Here is a 17,124-nt window from a genome sequence, read left to right as displayed (position 1 = left end):
GATATAAACTAATAGAATACGCAGGTGGCAGTGAACGTGTTAAATGAAACATATTTAAAGAAGGGAATAAATCTTAAGTTCTTCATTAAAATGCCTTGTTAGAATGTAAGTTAGCAAACAACTTTGTTATAATAAAGAGGTACAGCAGAATGACAGATTCATTTGTTCGGCGTCAAGCAGTTGCAGCAACAATGAGGTAATTACCGCCAACTGCCGCCGCCGACCGCCCAAGTTAATCAGTCCGCTCTCCATTAGCGACCAGAGACAAAAGAGTCGCGACAATCAATACGATCACGCCTGGGAGCGGTGTTATGTAGTGTAACCATACTTTTCAACATCATTTTTAAATTAAATAGATTTATTTGCATTATTATAATAGAAAAAGTCAATAGTCTTGACATGTTGCATGTCAAATTATATGCTTCTGTGCCCCTTCCTGAATACTAACCCAAAATTCTTTAGTTTGCAACATATTTTGTTTGGTAAAAAGCAGATAAAATAAATATCTAGCTTAGTCTATATATAACCTCACATTAAACTGCGACTAAGCTATAAAGTAACATATCGTCTTGGTAACACCTCGATTTACACCTACGGGGAGTTCTTGCCTCCACACACCCGCACGAGGCAGACAAAAAGTGCGACAAATGCCGAGCCGCCCCCGCGCTCACCTCGTGATGAACACGCGGCGAGCACGCAACGACACTTTTTACCGCCCACTGACAGCTGGAAACACGATTGTTTACACGACAACTGCATTTAAATTAATTGAATTAACTTAAAAGAAGTGAGTTTAATGACCTTTTACATGACAATACGTAACGTGAACTTATAGCTGGGGGTGTCCTTTAAATATACTGATAAGAAACACACGAACAAACAATTAGCTTTATATTCAAACTCTAAGGAAGTCACTTAAAATTAGCTAATTTTATTACAATAATTATGAATTAGTTATTATTCAATGATGGTTACCTTTCAATACCAAGTCTAATGAAATGTACATTCTACTATAAAATTAGTTGCACATTTCCTTTTATTATGGTGTCACTACAAATGTCATGTTCAAAGACAGAAATGATTGATGCGACCGGATCCCGAGCGGTCCCGAGCGGTCCCGCGCCGCGACATCTTCACTTGACGTTACATACAAGGTAAGATAAATAACTGACATGCTCTCACAACTAAAATTGATGACCTGTAGATTGGCTCACGGCTCACACTTGCAAAACAGATCAGTAAACCGGCTCACGGATCAGCTCAATTTTTAGCTGCATAGAGTTACGTTTCGAACTGCTAGTCACCAGGCAACTCGCTGCTCGTCGGCTCACATAGTTATAGTACAATGTGGTAAGCCGTAAGTTGCCAATTGAGTTGTAGAGCCGCAGCTCAACGGTTCAAGTCTATGATACCTGAACTTTTAAATCGTTTCAAAACTGTTTTACACACATCTTGCCAGTCGCAGTCCCTCATTCTAAGCACATATATGTATAATAATCGGAGTTTTGAAGTCCTTTCCATTTCGTGTTTCTTACCTCGTGTTAATTTATCTTTTCCATCATACTTAGAATAATTATACCACATTTACTGTTCAGTTTTATTTATCAACATTAAATTGTAATACATACTTTGTGTTCGTATCGGATACGTTTGAGTGATTGGACGGCATTTATTGATCGTAAAATATTTATGTCTCACACCTGCTCTCATACGACACGATAAATGCTTTGATACGTTTCTCTTGTATTTTATTAAGGTGTAATGCATTATATTACGTGTTGATTTAATTCTTATTGTATTGTAATAAGAAGTCATTGAACTCTCGGATTGAACACACATTGGGTCGTTGGTTCAAAATCTTAATTTTAACAGTTAGATGCACGCAATAACATCGGCATGGATTGATCAGCTCGCCTGGTGCACCACGATCGCACAGAAGACACACCTCAAGTGCGAAGCACTTGCGCATTTCGTCTGATAAGTGTGCGTGTCGTAGGCCTTATTTTAGTCTCTTTTTCCTTTCCACCCTATTTTTATTAGGAAAGGACGGGAAAGGGATGTGGATGTTACTGAGGAGGTGCAGGAGGAGGATGCATGTGCGTCCCCTCCTTTGTCGATTAAAGGTAGGCAATGATTCTGCAATTGATGGTTGCCTATAGGCAGCGGGCGCTTCGCTATTTCGTCGAATTCAGGTGGCCGCTCGCTTGTTTGCCACCTTAATTTTATAAAAGTCGACTAATATTGTCATTCTCTGATTCACTCACAGCTGTGATTCTCACATTTATATTCAAAAAGAAATAAAACTATTTCATTAATAATAAAATATTTATTAACAAAAGGAATGTATTTACACATAACCTAATCACAAAATTATGGAACTTAAACATTTTTATACAATTCAAACGAAAATAACTTTAAAAATCAAACACTTTTAAAAACATAAAGATAACTGTTAGTAATTATATTAGGAATAATCTGTCTCCAAAAAACATTTATAGATACAAATTGATTATCATTTCATCAGCAAATTCATCACAGAATCTAGCCACTTGAAGCTAGATTCAAGATTCTAGCTTTTAGCCTCTCTCTGCTAGCTTCAAGTGACTTCTGTCAGTCTGTATAGACCGTTTCAATTTTTTGTGTGTCTGTGTGTCCGTGTGTCTGCGTGTCCGCGTGCCTGCGTGCCTGCGCGTCACAGCGTGGCGAGCACGGCGGCGGTCTCCGCGGGCGTGAGATGCAGCACTGCGGCGATCGCGTTCACCATATGTCTGCGTCCCGCCGCGTCGTGAGACAACAGGTACGCCATCACTACGTTCTTCAGATATTCCAAGTTGGCGCCCTCTCGTGACTGGATGCGACGTAATCTGAAGTACAAAAATATTATTTTCACTAAACACAATATTAGATGTATCAACAGCGTAAGGCCCTTCGCACACAAAATAACATAAATCGTCTTTTCGGTCTGTACCAATATAACAACTAAATCGACATCTTGAAAATCGCAGCGACTTTTCTCATAACGGTCTAGACAAACTTAAGGCATCTGCGATTCCTCTGGCGTTGGGGATCAAATAATTTTAGGCGATTCGTTGCTCTTTTGCCCCTTTCTTTTATAAAAAGGGGGCCAAAAGTTGAGTCTTCAATATCATAGCAATTGTGTCACTATAATGTCGCCGTCCCTTTCCATTCCCTTTGAAGAACAGAGATAACATCAGTAAGTATATTTACTATGTCAGATGATATTTACGATGAAAGTAACACAATGAAATGTAACTTAACTGTACCTCACCTGTCAATCTCTTCCTTTAATGTTCTTATAACTTCTTTAAAACGTTCCTTCTCTATAGTCGCTTCACGCTGACAGTCTCTGCAAATTTAAATTCATAGTTTAAGAACACATTTCTTATTTTCACAGATGTTGACAATGTCAGGAGTGCTCAGGAGGCGAGGTGAGGTGAGGTGAGATGAGGTGATGTGAGGTGGTATGTGACCTGTATTGTCCCTCGAGATGATGCTTGTCTTTGCGCAGCTGCGTGATGTCGAGGTCCTTGCGGGCCAGCTCGTGCGCGTAGTGCAGCATGTGCGGCGGCGCGCTGCCCTCCTGCACACAATACATACACACATACATACATACATACATTATACACGAACCACTTTTGATACTTCAAGGTCAAACAACGTAACCTTGTGAAAACGGGCATTAAACATTATTTGTTTTTTTGAAGTTGTGAAGAACTGCACCATTGTTCTTTTATTTCGATAACATATTATGATAATTGTAATCATATCAATGTAACGTTGTCAGAATGTTACGTCAACTCTACTTATTTTACATTTTTAACTATGAAACTATCAAAAATGACACAATTTATAGGTGTGCTAATTTAATAAAATTGGCAATGCCATAAAATCTTACAAACAAAAATTAGTATTTTTAAAACTGCCAACTTTGAAGGACAGTGACAGTGACAGTGACAGTGACAGTGACAGTGACAGATATACCGAGAGGTAGACAATAAAGAGTGCAAAAGAGTTACATTAAGCATTCCATGTCCGTCTTTGAGAAGTTCCTCAGTGCTGAGTTTGCGTTGAGTGCGCGCGCGCATGTACGTGTCCGTCTCCTCCAGCAGCGTGGCGTACCTCTCCCGCTGCGTCTGCGTCTGATGCTCCAGCCGCTGCACCCTGCTCCTCAGCTCCGATGTCACCTCCTTCTGGTACTCTCTCTCGCTTTTTAACTTCTATAAATATAAATATATATAAAGTGCTCTACTTATTTTGGACAACATTCAACGTTCATTAACTAAGTTCAGTGGAAAATATGAGACAAAATATTCAAATTGTAAAAAATAGCATTCACCATTATTTATAAACTAGTTGTCGTGCGCGACTTCGTCTACGTGACATTAAAAAACTTAATGAGTAGCCTATATATATTATCTCACATCTGTACCAAATTTTATCAAGATTCATTCAACTGTTTTGGAGATACTTTCTACCTAATAACCATCCATCTAAACTTTGCCATTTATAATATTAGTAAAATTCATGAATTTTGGCGTAAGGTTTTACGTGTACTATTGTTTTTTAATGAGATTATAATGTGATATCATACAACATATAATTAAAATAAGAAATTAGAAAAGGAAAAAGTAATATTTACACAATTACATGTTAATTAAAAACGTAAATAACTACCTCTTCATACAACTTGAGCGTATCCTGTTTGTCTTGCTTCTCCTCTTCCCACATCAACTTGTAAGTCTCCAGTTTCTCCTTCAACACAACTATCTCTGTCTTCAGATCGTCCGTCTCACTCGCACCGTCATCACTTCTCTTCATATTCTGTGTCTTGTACTTATCAAACTCTACTTTCAATGTTTCCAATTCTTCCTTACATTTGTCATGTACATTGTCGTAACCGTCCACTTTGAACACAGTGGAGATATCAACCGGGTTGCCTAGTTTTATGTTTTCAGCAATTAATTCCTTCTTTAGTATATGTATTTTATCAATTAACGTCTGTAAGTATTCACTGTCTGCTAATTTTTCATTATCTGTCTCGCTTTTCTGTTGAATCTCATCTGAAATATTTTATACCATCAAATATTAGCCTTCGCCTTAATATTAGGAAGATTTTATATTGGATTTGTCCTGTTTTCTGCCGGAGGCCTAATTTTAGTCTATCCTTTTTCCCCTTTTTTCCCTCTTTCTTATATGTAAAGAATGGAAAAGAGAAGTGGATGTTATAAGAGAAGGGACGCCAAATAGGAAAATATCATTTTTGTGGGTTAAAAAGCAATAAACATATTGATTATACTAACCACGTCTTGTAGCCATCTTGTCCAGAAGACTGCCATTGAGTGATTCTTTGAGCTGCTGTATGGTCTGCTGATCTCGTCTCCGTCTCAAGTCGTACTCTCCAATGGTCTGTGACAGTTCCGCTAGCTTGCCCTCTAGCAACGCCACTCTCTCTTCTTGACGAGCGCAAATCTTTCTTGCAGATTCTTCTGCGCGTTTTGCTTTTATTTGTTCCTACAGTCAAAATGTTCATTTTTAATCTTACTAATAATAAAAACTAGCCGTCGTCTGCGACTCCGTCCGCACGGAATTAAAAAAACTTAATAAGTTGTCTATATGTACTTCTAAGATCCATTCATCCATCTGAACTCTCGCAGTTACTCTATGAATATGATGGAAATGTTAAGATGGATGGACGTGTGTTAGAAGGTATTTCCAAAATGTCACAATGGATCCCGATGCAATTTGTCATAGATGTAGAACATAGTGTGGAACAACACATAGGCTACCAATTAGATTGTTATTAGCAGAAAATGTGTCTAAGTAAAGATGAGACCTCTCTGATAGCGACGGAGTGTGACTGTTCAAGCAGGGCCAGCTTCTGCTGCAGCCGCACCAGCAGCGCGGGCGTCTCCACTGTGCGAGCCTCCGCGCGCTGCAGCCTCCGCTGGGATGCCTCCAAACTGCTGCTCAAGTCCCGCACTCTCTTCTCCAACTCCGCTTGGGATGCTGCAAATGTCAACGAAACCTTTTAGTTTAATAATGGTTAGGTTTTTTTTGTTTATAATTTGCAATATATTTACTTACCTTGTGCTTCTGTTGTGTTAACAACTTTATCCTCCAATTTCTCTTTAGTTTTCCTTTCTGATGTCAACTTTGCATGCAATTCTCTGTAATAAATAATAAGAATCATATCAAAACTTTTTTAAATTATAAACTCTTACACTGAATGCATATTTTTTTATAAATTGGCAAACAAACAAGCTGCCACTCAAATTGGCAGAAATAACAAAGCAACCACTGCTTTTAATTGATGGAAAAGGGGATGCACAGAATGGTAATATTTCCCCTTTCTGTGCCCATTCCTCCGTAAAATCCACTTCTTCTTTATATTTCTTATAAGAAACTGTGTGGGGAGGGTAACATGACTAAAAATAGCCCTCCGGAACACACTCATTAGATTGTAATTCTTCTTCACACATATCTCCTGTGTGGTTGTGGTACTGCAGCAGGCGAGCTCCACATTCATGCAAAAGATTATTGCTGGTGTATGCCACTGTTAGACATACTTTGTACTCACTTCATCATAGCAGCGTGATCTGCTCTCTCATTCTCCCGCTCTTGAATTTCATAAGCTATTTTTGCTTTCAAATTGCTAACTTCAACAAGATGCTGTTGCACTAGTGTTTTTGTTTCTTCTCTCATTGATGCTAACATGTTTTCATACTGAAATTATTAATAATATTAGATTAAGCTTCTATACTTAGTTGTAATATTCATTTGATGGAAACTATTTACTATAAATTATTTACTTGGTACTTCTAAAATCAAAGAGTATTTTATTAAAACTATATTTTTGTTTTATGGGAAATGTAAGTTTATCATATTATGACTTATTTAAACTAATATTATAAAGGCAAGTTTGGTTGAATGGATGTTTGTTAGAAGGTATCTCCAGAACAGTTAAATGGGTCTTGCTTAAATTTAGCATACATGTAGAACATCCTCTGGAAGAATGCATAGAATAAACTTTTTTTTTGTTTCGCACTGACAGAGTCCTGTCCACCGCGACTTGTATCTATTGTTTCTATTAGCTGTAAATCTACCATGTTATAATAAATATAGTCTACCTTTTCCCTTGTAACTTTCTTATCAGCTTGAAAAGCCTCCTCCATGCGTGATTTCTCAGCAGTCAATGTGGCAAGTGACTGCATAAGTGTTGCCACAGAATCTTCTGAATCTTAGGAAAACAATACAAAAGATTATATTTCATGCTTTACAAATGTATTTGAACTAACATTATTACATGCACAAGGTAAATATGCAAATGTTGGCTCATGTAAAGGCCACAGTAATATCTGTAGGCCTAGCATGAATATTTGTGACAATGTTGTTAATTTTACATTTGCTACCTTATTGCATGGCTATGGGTTTAAATCCATGAAGCTAGCACAAGTATAATATTTCACATTGTTATTGTGCCAATTGACTCAAGAGAATTAAAAAAACCCATTGGACCATTTGAAGCATTATCTATGCTTAGTTAAAATAGTGAAAAAATTAGTTTTTTTTTTTAATCTTCATCTGCACAAATAGTGTTAGAATTGAACGTAAACTGTATCTCAACTCCCTGTATTTATCAATCACTGTCCTCAAGGTAATTGTAAGTAAACAAACACAATACATATAGAAAACCAAACAATACCTTGTCCACTAGCATTGTCACCTCTACTCAAAGCTTTCAAGCTGATTTCTAAGGCCTCTTTTTCTTTAACAAGTCCTTTATATGCAGCAACAACATCTGAAAAACAATACATAGTACAAAGACTTAATTACACAAAATAATTAAACAATCAAAAAAGTTTAGGTTATTTGGTGATAAAAAGTAAACATTTTTTAAGTTTGTTACTTTGTTGAGACCTAGTGGTGATGGAAACGCTGTTTTATATGGACAATCGAAACATATGGTAAAATCAGTTTAGGAAAAAATTATTTATATTACCTCTGAGCCTGGCTTCATATCTTTTAATTTGATCCGCTTGTTTGGTTATTGTCGATATTAACTCTTGTTTTGATAATGACTCCATAGTTTTAAATGAATGATTATTTAAAGTTACACGAGTTGTTGAGTTATGTCAATAACATTGCTTTAGAACACTAGAAACAGATAGACTTGTGTATAGATCTCATAGCAATTAACAGTTTATATAATTGAAACTTTTGCTGTTTAAGTATGACTTGTTTACTTTCTCATTATGCAATTAAAATATAATTGTTGGTTGTACTAAATATAATTGTTTGCAAATGCATTTCGTAACTTGAATTCACATCACAATTAAAGTGACATTGACAGATTTACAAAATACGTCAACGTCATAAAGGTTGCCATATAGAAACTTATTTAATCTCATAAAAAGTCGAGTGAGATTAGAAAAAACACACAAATTTATTATTTTATTGGGAAAAAACACATTGTTGACATAGTAATAAAGCGCCGCAAAGCACTGGTGCTTTCATTCTGTTTTAAACCCGATTATTTCCACGCTCAGAGCGATGTGTGCAGCACAACCAAATGCGATGCCGTGATGCCACCAAGACCAAGATGCCGAGCACAATGTCCGCCAGTTAATCTTCATAGTGTTAAACGCTTTTGATCGGTGTTTACATAAACGATAAAGATCATGTTTTTGAGACATAAAAATACTCAGCCGTGTTGGATTGCCGTATATTGCGCTGCAACACTTGCTACATTTTGTTGCAGTTGGTCAAGAAACAAAATCGATTGTTGTAATGTCTCATTATATGTATTCATTTATAAATAATACAAATATTGGCACTGCGAAGAGTTTCAGTAAAAATTTATTGATTCTATGTAAATATATATCTTATTTATAAAAAAAATCAAGAAACCAATACATTGCGTAAAATGAGTAATGCAAAACGCCGGCGCGGTGGATAAATCGATGGTGTTGGAAGTTTGTTTTTTTATTTATATTGTTGTGGAGGTAAAGGAATATGGATAGAATTATTGTTATTTACTTTTAAAAAATTAGAACGGGGTTGTTATAACTTCTAGAAATCTAAAGATCTGTACCACAAAAATATAAAGCTTTCTAAATATATGTACACGAAATTGCTATTTTATATCCTAATATTAGAATTTAGTACTACGTTCATACATTTATAAAAAATACACTTATTTAGGTAGTGCGGATCAGATCGCCTATTTTTTTTTTTGAAATAATAACTTTAAAACAGGGACAAACAATTTTTCGCCCTTCATTTATAGTATCCCCTAGTATCTGGTCCATATCCAGTTTGATCATCGCGGGAAGAGGTCATTGAACTTTATTTAGGGTGAACATGACTTTCCGCACCCCTCGACTAAACTGCTACTTTAATAAATGTGACCGTTCAAAATATCCTACACAATCGAGTTTTCGAATGTCTTTTCTATTTCATTCGTCAGATTTATTTTTTCTGAAGTATTTTTATATTAACCTTAAATAATTTAATTCATTCAGGTTGACAAAGACATTAAGATTAACATTTCTAGGTCTCTGTCTACCTTTATTTTTAGTAGTGATTGCTTTAATACGACAATGCAGGATAAGATAGGATATATAAAAGAGCGAAACTAGTGAAAAATCCATTGAAAAGCAACTAACAGCTGCCCGATTATTCCGAGGAAATCATTTCCCATTCAACCGTAAATTGAGTCTACTCAGATAGCTCTGAATGTCAGAGTTCAAGAGGGTTTTGAGACGAGTTTTACGGAAAAGATTTCAAGTCTAAATATAATCTGTCGTTTACCAGAATTTGGATATAAAAATTTAAGGGAAATCTAAATTCTAGAATTTAATAAGCACGTCTTCAAATTGAAGAACATAGCACGTTGTTAATGCAATTGTTAAGCCTTTATTAAAAGTTAGACCTGAGACCGGTATAAACATTTCTGAATTATGATAGCAATCCCATTTACCTACAACTCTCTCTCTCTTATAACATACTCCTTACAAGTCTGTGTATGAGAAGATAAATTTGTGAATATTAGGGTGTAGGCAGAGAACTGGGACAACTCTCCCAGAATCAAAATCGATTTGTAAGTTTTTACGAACACATAATATTCGACGGTAATTTTGACACAATAAAGAGATTTATATTATTAACCCTTGCCTTTTTATACATACATTACCGCTGAATCACCCATAGTCACGAACGATACACAACACAACGAATTGGGGCGAAGCTAGTTATTTGTTTTATGAGTTTAAACCAATCTGTTGGTTGCTTTATAGAACTAAATACAAATCAGTCTTTTAATCTGGATATTTTTTATGCATGTTTGCTTGCAATTAAAAGTAGAATATATTTTCAGACTAAGACTTCCTGCGCGCAGTTTCTCAATAAGTATTGCGTAAGAAATTCCGACATCAGAATAATTTGCTTTTAATATAATTCCGTTTTGCGAAAACATCTTGTCGATGGACGCGCGTTTTAACCATCAAGAGAGAGTTATAATGAACTTTCTATTCGAAGGCCTGCCCGTTAGCCCGTTACTATAGTTTAGCGGTTCACTTCTGCGGCCAAACTGGTAGCGTGGTCATATCAAATTTACAATTTTTATAACAAATCAATCGTCAAAATATTAAATCATAATTTTTAAAGTAAACTTAAAGCCTCTAAATAAAACTAACGGCCTCTAAGTGACAAAGGGAGAACTATATGGTCATTCGAGCTAATAACAAGAAAATTTTAGCGATGTTACTTTTTTACCTACACATTATTTCTAATTTAAAATGTAGGCAATTGTTCATGTCTATCATGTTTGGTATTGTCTAGATTGTCTGAAAAGGAAAAACGCTCGACTACGACGCAACGAAGCGCTCCGTCACCGTCGCCAAGCTGTCTCGTCTCACAGTGATAACAAAAAATTGGACACGAGACTCTCCCGACTCCATATTGACATCGAAATGACACATCGTCTGGAGACCTCTCCACTGTTGACAATATTGTTGGTACAAAGGGGTTTAAATAAAAGAATATTTAAATATTATTGCTAATGTCGATATTTAATGTCTATATCAATATTTCCTACATCAGATTACATTCGTTGACATTTCAAAAAATTAAATGTAAGCCAAACATTTTTTTTTCAATACGTTATCGGCGATTTGTACTCTGTCTTACATCTCTAGTTACACACTAGGCCAAACCTTACAATACCCGAACCTGCCCACAAATTAATATAAACCAAAAAAAAAACAAAATCAAATTTGTTAAATAATTGTTATACAATAAATAAAAACTAGACAGAAAAAATTGACAATTGTTAATTTATAAATTAACTGAAACTATGCTAAACACAAATAAAATACCACGAAATATTGCAGAGAAAATAAAATTAAATGGGACAGGTGTAAAGTTGTCAATGCTACCTATAATTGAGAAAAAAGATACATTTTTATGATCAAAAATCTGTTTTCGTCAAAAATTCATGCAGTAAGAAGCATATTTGTTAGCAGTGAACTGATAAATACTTATGTAGTCGACAATTCAATGCTTAGAGAATTTCTTTTCATTTATAGATAGCTTTATTAACAACTGCTCTGGCAAAATGTTCCTTTCATTGGTTAGTGTGAATTTCAAGTGACGGACGACACAACACAGATTATCGTAGACGTGCTGGAAATCCTTTGAGCGGTTTATTAGGGATCCAAATAAAACTTAAGACCGCTAAATTGGCTACAAGGAACTGTGAACTGGAGGCGGATTTAGTACTACTTAAGACATAATAAAGGAAAATAACACACTGAGATTCCCTCCATGTAGATTAGTTTCTTTGCCGCAGACACGCCCAAAAGATTCACAACAATTCCTCAGACTATATTACTTCGAGGTATGTTTTACCTGTGACTAGTTTTTTAAGCACACCATTTGCGTTGTTGCTGTATGCATGCAATGGTATACTATGCTTAAGTTAACGAAACACCACACCAACAAATTTTTTAAATCAAATTCTAATCTACATTTAAATAAAGAACACAGTTTTTTTAAATACTTATAAGTAGGTACTTAAAAATTTATGTCGCGCAAAAGTAAAACTGACTAGTTCCGTGTAGTTAAGTACTTTAAATAAATAATTAACCTTAATGAATCATTTATCCTTAGCAGTATAGAAATTAAATCACTTAATCAAAATGCGTTTAACAAGACTGTTGCTGCGCTGTCACCAACTGTGCACTATCGGGGACGTGATATGCATTTATCTATGAATAATTTAACTATGAAGATATTGAAAGTAATCAATACCGAGATAAATAATATGGATGTTGCTTTACAGATTAAACAATTCACCAAACTAAGTCCCAAACTTACACTAGTAATCGATATATATTAATAATAACATCAAATGAAATCTACTATAAATCTATTCACTATTATGACAATAAATTATTAATCATACATTACTTAAATGTAATAATAAATAGCGTTTACACAATCAAATGAATAAGAGACGAATATCATTTCACAAAAGACAAATTTAAATCATGCTTAAGTTACAGCATCTAGAGCAGTTCCTCATCAAATCAAGTGCAGTAAGCACTCTGCCCTTTGCCACTTAACAAGAAAACCTTTGAGACTAACATTAATGCAAATTTTATTACTTGACATACACATTAATACAAATTTCCCCAACTTGTTACATATTCAAGTCAATACAAAAATTTCCTTTAAAATGTTGATCAACTAACTGCAGTCATATTGTGGTCCATCAACTTTATAATTTCGATTCAGATTCCTTACATGGTTATGTCGAAACAAGTCATAAAGTCAATTCCTACTTAGGTAGACACAGAGAAAATATTAGTATTAAATTTTTTAATACGGAAGAAAACTTTGTTTATATTGCATAGAGTCATCTACAAGAAGTTTACAATTTATTTGTGAACTTGAGTAGATGTTAGTTAAAATTTTTCAAGCCCCATTAATATTGGAAAAGTGTGAACCAATAGTAGGAATTGATAACTTCCATAATTGTGATTTGCGGTTTTTTACAATGAAAATCAATACAGGAATTAGAAGAAAACATAACTTGAATATGAATTTATACATTAAAAGATTAAAATAACCATCTTACATTATGATTTTGTGCATTTAAATTAGAGATTCTCTTAATATTTAAAGTCATGGATTTATTATAAGAGATTATAGTCACATGAATTGTAAAACATAGATGAAACTTATTGGATTGGTAATTTAATGATATTTTTTTCATATGAATATTTAATGTAATGATTAAATCAGTCATATTTTATGTCATCTTTGGTAGTATTCAGATACATTCAATATTGTTTATATAATTCTTGTAAAATATAATATTGCTGGTTTCATTTTGAAATTAATCAACTGTATTACATAATTGCACTGTCTTTAAATACATATAATAAACTCTTTTTTTTAATATATTTTTACTTAGAGTAAAATCTTTTAATATTGCACTGTCAATCCTCAAAAACAGTATATTGCTCGGGATCTAATCATAGTGACATAGTCCAAAATTTTTCTAAATTTCTTAATATTTATAATATTAAATTTGTGTTACAAATTACTCTGGTATTTAGCTAAATGTCAGAATTAATTAAACCACAGTAGGTATTGTATTTAAGAATCAGTAAAGGTATAAAGAAATATTAATTAGGTCTATTTTAAAAACTAAAATAATAAATTATCTTTTTTACTAAATTATAGACTCATCTGTTATTTAGTCATTATACATTAAACTAAGATTTAGCAAATTTAAAATAAAATAAAAAAAACTTTCTATCTATGCTAAAGTGAATCAGTACATTTTTGAAAATAATATTTCCTATTAGTTACAGGATCAAATTATCTCTTTTTCAATGAAATACAGTAGAGTATTCTTATTTGTAATTGGACAATTTATAATGTAATTTAAGTTATGTAAAGGAAAGGTTTGGCTAACTATTGAAGATTAAAATGTACAATTTATCCAATACCAGTATGTAAATGGATAAAATGTTCATTGAACTGAATCAATAAATAAGTGGGACTTTCCTTTTGCTTATATTTTATAGTGAATCATGAAACTTAACCTGTGGTAGATGGTTTGTACTTTTCTTGTATGAACACTGTTTACAATTCGGTGTCATGCCATGATTTAAGTCACATTATTTCCTAGTCAATAGTCAGTTTACTGTGACAAAGAATCATGACAGAGAAATGATCAACATTTTCGCATTAGCTACAATTTATTGACTAGAATTTGATGAGTTTAGGATTTACTCTTGTTCGTTTTGAAGCTGACCTGCAGCACCTGGCCATTCAGAGAGTATCCATTCAGGGACTGGATGGCGACAACTGCCTCATCATAGTTAGTCATGGTAACAAAACCATAACCCTTACACTTGTTAGTGGTGGGATCTCTTATTATTTTAACACATTGAACAGCACCAAATGGGCCAAAGAGCTGCCAAAGAGTGCTCTCTTCAGTATCAGCTCCAATATTGTACACAAAGATGCACCAACCTGAACCTCCAAGAGCATTGCCTTGGATGATGGGATCAGCCAATGGGGAGAATCTCTGCAGTCCTTTATTGATAGCTAGGAGAGCCTTCCCTGCTGGGCCAACAAATCTACGAGTAGAATTGGGAGTCAGGTAGGCAGCTAATGGAGCTAGTCCTTTGGTCTGATTGCTGGGATTGTTTGCGCATTTAACAGTCATAGGGCCAGTGCCTCCCGGTGGAATGGTGCCATTCAGCTCACGGATAGCTGCCTCTGCTTCACAGCGCTGGTCATATCGGATGAATGCCACACCTCGTGATGGCCCCTGGATTGACTGATCTTCTACACCTCCTTGTAATAAATGGCCGACACTTACGTTCTCATGAAGAATTCGGGAGCTGATGATCGATCCATAAGGGCTGAAGAGCTTCTCCAGGTCTTGCTGTGTCATATGTTTGGGTAAACCGGACACGTAGAGATTGGCACCTTTGATTGCGTCGGAACTGGGGCGGGCGTAAGATACTTTTATTACCTTATTCTGCAGTCGTAGACCATTTAGGGTGTTAACAGCTTTTTCGGCATCTTCTGCTTTGTGATAGTTGACGAACGCGTAGCCTAGGCTCTGCCCATTGAGAATGTGGTCCGGGAACACGGTTACTTTGTCTCTAATCAATTTACAACTCTCGACTTCCCCAACACTAGAGAATAGTGACCGGATCTCTTCTTGAGTCATAGTTTGTGGCAAATAATTAACAATCAAGTTCGTCTTAGATTCATTGTTGCAAGGTTGTAATTTACTACCATTTTGCGTAGGTTGATTCACGTTCATGGAGTCGATATTGGTCATCATTTTTACTGAATACAGCGTTAAGACCAAATAAGGTTAAAAACCGAAAGGTTTAAACAATGAAATACTAAGAACGTTTTCTAATAAGAAGACTGTTTCGCCCGAAACGTTAGCTCCACTTCGTATTGGTTGAAAGCATATGCAAGGAAAGAAAATCAATAAGATGCTGTGTACTCTCGTACTTATCCTGTTTTCGGAAATCCAGTACCTAATTTCGCTGAATCAAAGTATAATCGGAAACACAAATTAACGCGAGTTTATTAGATCTCACTGAGGATACGAAAGTAAAGTGAAAAGGAAATCAACCAAAAATCTATGCGACTTGCGACCTATTCTCGTAAATTCATTTCTTTCACTTCACTTTCTTTTTTAAAATGTTGCCATATAATTGAAATATTTCCCCCAAGTATTTTAATCTCCGGGAAATTTCAAAGCGTTTTATAACCTTTTATAATAGTCCTAAAGTATAAAAGTGCTGTATAAGGTGTAATAGATATTAACGTAATAACTTTTGAGAATTAATAGTATTTTGCCTTTTATCTCAAGGCTTGCAACATTTCTTTGACTTTTCATATTATTATTTTATCGTAACTTTTTTAGGTCCTGAATCCTTAAATTTCTTAAGAAAAGAGTTGCGAGAAATACGGGAAAGAATTTTTTTGTATTAATTTTTTTATTAATTCTTCCAAATTACTTGCTATTTTTAACCATAGGGTAACACCAATACAGTGGTGCCAACATCTTGTTCGCCAACATAATAAAATTTGCTGTGGAAGCATTCACGAAGATAGCTTTACCAGAAATATAATTTCCTATAGTGAATAAAATTTGTAAAATATTCAATTACATATTTATAAACAACTTGAAACAATCAAACCTTTAAAATAGTGTTATTTGTACTAGTGAATTAGTTATACTAACATTTACACTCTTCTAAGAGTTTTAGTGCTGCCATATTTCAAAATAATTTTTAATCGATTTAAAAAAGAAGAGGTTCTAATTTTTTCTGTATGTAATGTATAATAATATAATAATTTTAACTTTTCTTTCATTCTTTTCGAATATAAATATTCGCGAAATTCTAATTCTTCATGTAACGTTTTAATTGAATGCACTTTTTCTTGCCCCTCAAGTCTTCTTATGCTGTGACTACCTTGGTTAAGCATTTGGTTTTGGTTTATTAACTCTAAAAGAAAAATTAGAATAACTGTTTTCATTACTTTTATCAAACACTATGAATTATAATTGCCGCTAACTGGAGTCGTTATCACGCAGGGTGCGTTAATTTACTCAACTAGTTTTGGGTAATTATTAGAAATAGTCTAGTGACAAAAATTGGCTCCTGAATTGGTAAACTAACATTACCAATAAAATTTGTCATAATTTGTATCAGATTTGTCGTTGTACTTTACGCCCGATAGGGGACGCTGTACAAACCTAATACAAATTCATAAAAAATCGTGCTAGGCCTTCTGTTTCTTTATAATTTTATAGAAGTGACAATGAAGTGAGTTGTTATTGATGAGTAGATAAAAATAAGTAACATTACTTTACTAAAGTGTATACCGATGTGTATGCACATGACAAACCTTATAACAATTTTTAAGGTATTTATAATTACTTAAGGATCAGTAATATTCCTAACAAGTCACTTTATGATTAGTATTTAGTAATTCTTGTGTTATTATAGTTGAGTCAAACAATTATCCAATTATGCTACCGTTAGAAATCGT

At 34.4% G+C, this 17,124-nt stretch overlaps 2 protein-coding genes across 2 annotated transcripts; both read right to left on the bottom strand.

Annotated features, from left to right (window-relative positions):
• Nucleotides 1–2,352: 2,352 nt before the first annotated feature.
• On the bottom strand, nucleotides 2,353–8,341 carry GCC88 (GRIP and coiled-coil domain containing 88 kDa). Its single transcript, XM_013326080.1, has 12 exons — nucleotides 8,021–8,341; nucleotides 7,724–7,819; nucleotides 7,149–7,258; nucleotides 6,599–6,744; nucleotides 6,106–6,188; nucleotides 5,855–6,027; nucleotides 5,322–5,532; nucleotides 4,696–5,081; nucleotides 4,038–4,238; nucleotides 3,492–3,601; nucleotides 3,290–3,367; nucleotides 2,353–2,864 (listed from the first exon to the last, which is right to left on the bottom strand). The coding sequence occupies exons 1-12, from the start codon at nucleotides 8,103–8,105 to the stop codon at nucleotides 2,693–2,695; spliced, it is 1,851 nt and encodes a 616-aa protein (XP_013181534.1). The 5' UTR covers nucleotides 8,106–8,341; the 3' UTR covers nucleotides 2,353–2,692.
• A 5,793-nt stretch (nucleotides 8,342–14,134) lies between these two features.
• Nucleotides 14,135–15,713, bottom strand: LOC106127169 (ELAV-like protein 1). The gene is given in 4 exon segments (NM_001312040.1): nucleotides 14,135–14,937; nucleotides 14,940–14,954; nucleotides 14,957–15,001; nucleotides 15,004–15,713. Coding segments are annotated over 4 exon segments (1,074 nt in total). The 5' UTR covers nucleotides 15,395–15,713; the 3' UTR covers nucleotides 14,135–14,314.
• Nucleotides 15,714–17,124: the final 1,411 nt, after the last annotated feature.

This window comes from Papilio xuthus, unplaced genomic scaffold (genome assembly GCF_000836235.2).
Source record: "Papilio xuthus unplaced genomic scaffold, Pxut_1.1 DF828952.1, whole genome shotgun sequence".
NCBI classification, from domain to species: domain Eukaryota; kingdom Metazoa; phylum Arthropoda; class Insecta; order Lepidoptera; family Papilionidae; genus Papilio; species Papilio xuthus.
The sequence above is the reverse complement of the archived record's forward strand: the minus strand, read 5'-3'. Positions and strand labels throughout refer to the sequence as shown.

Coding starts and splice junctions, on each gene's coding strand:
- GCC88 (XM_013326080.1), bottom strand. CDS start 8,105: ATGGAGTCATTATCAAAACAAGAGTTAATATCGACAATAACCAAACAA. Junction 6,745..7,148: donor AGAAAGTTACAAGGGAAAAG/GTAGACTATATT, acceptor TAATAATTTCAG/TATGAAAACATGTTAGCATC. Junction 4,239..4,695: donor CGCTCAAGTTGTATGAAGAG/GTAGTTATTTAC, acceptor TTATATTTATAG/AAGTTAAAAAGCGAGAGAGA.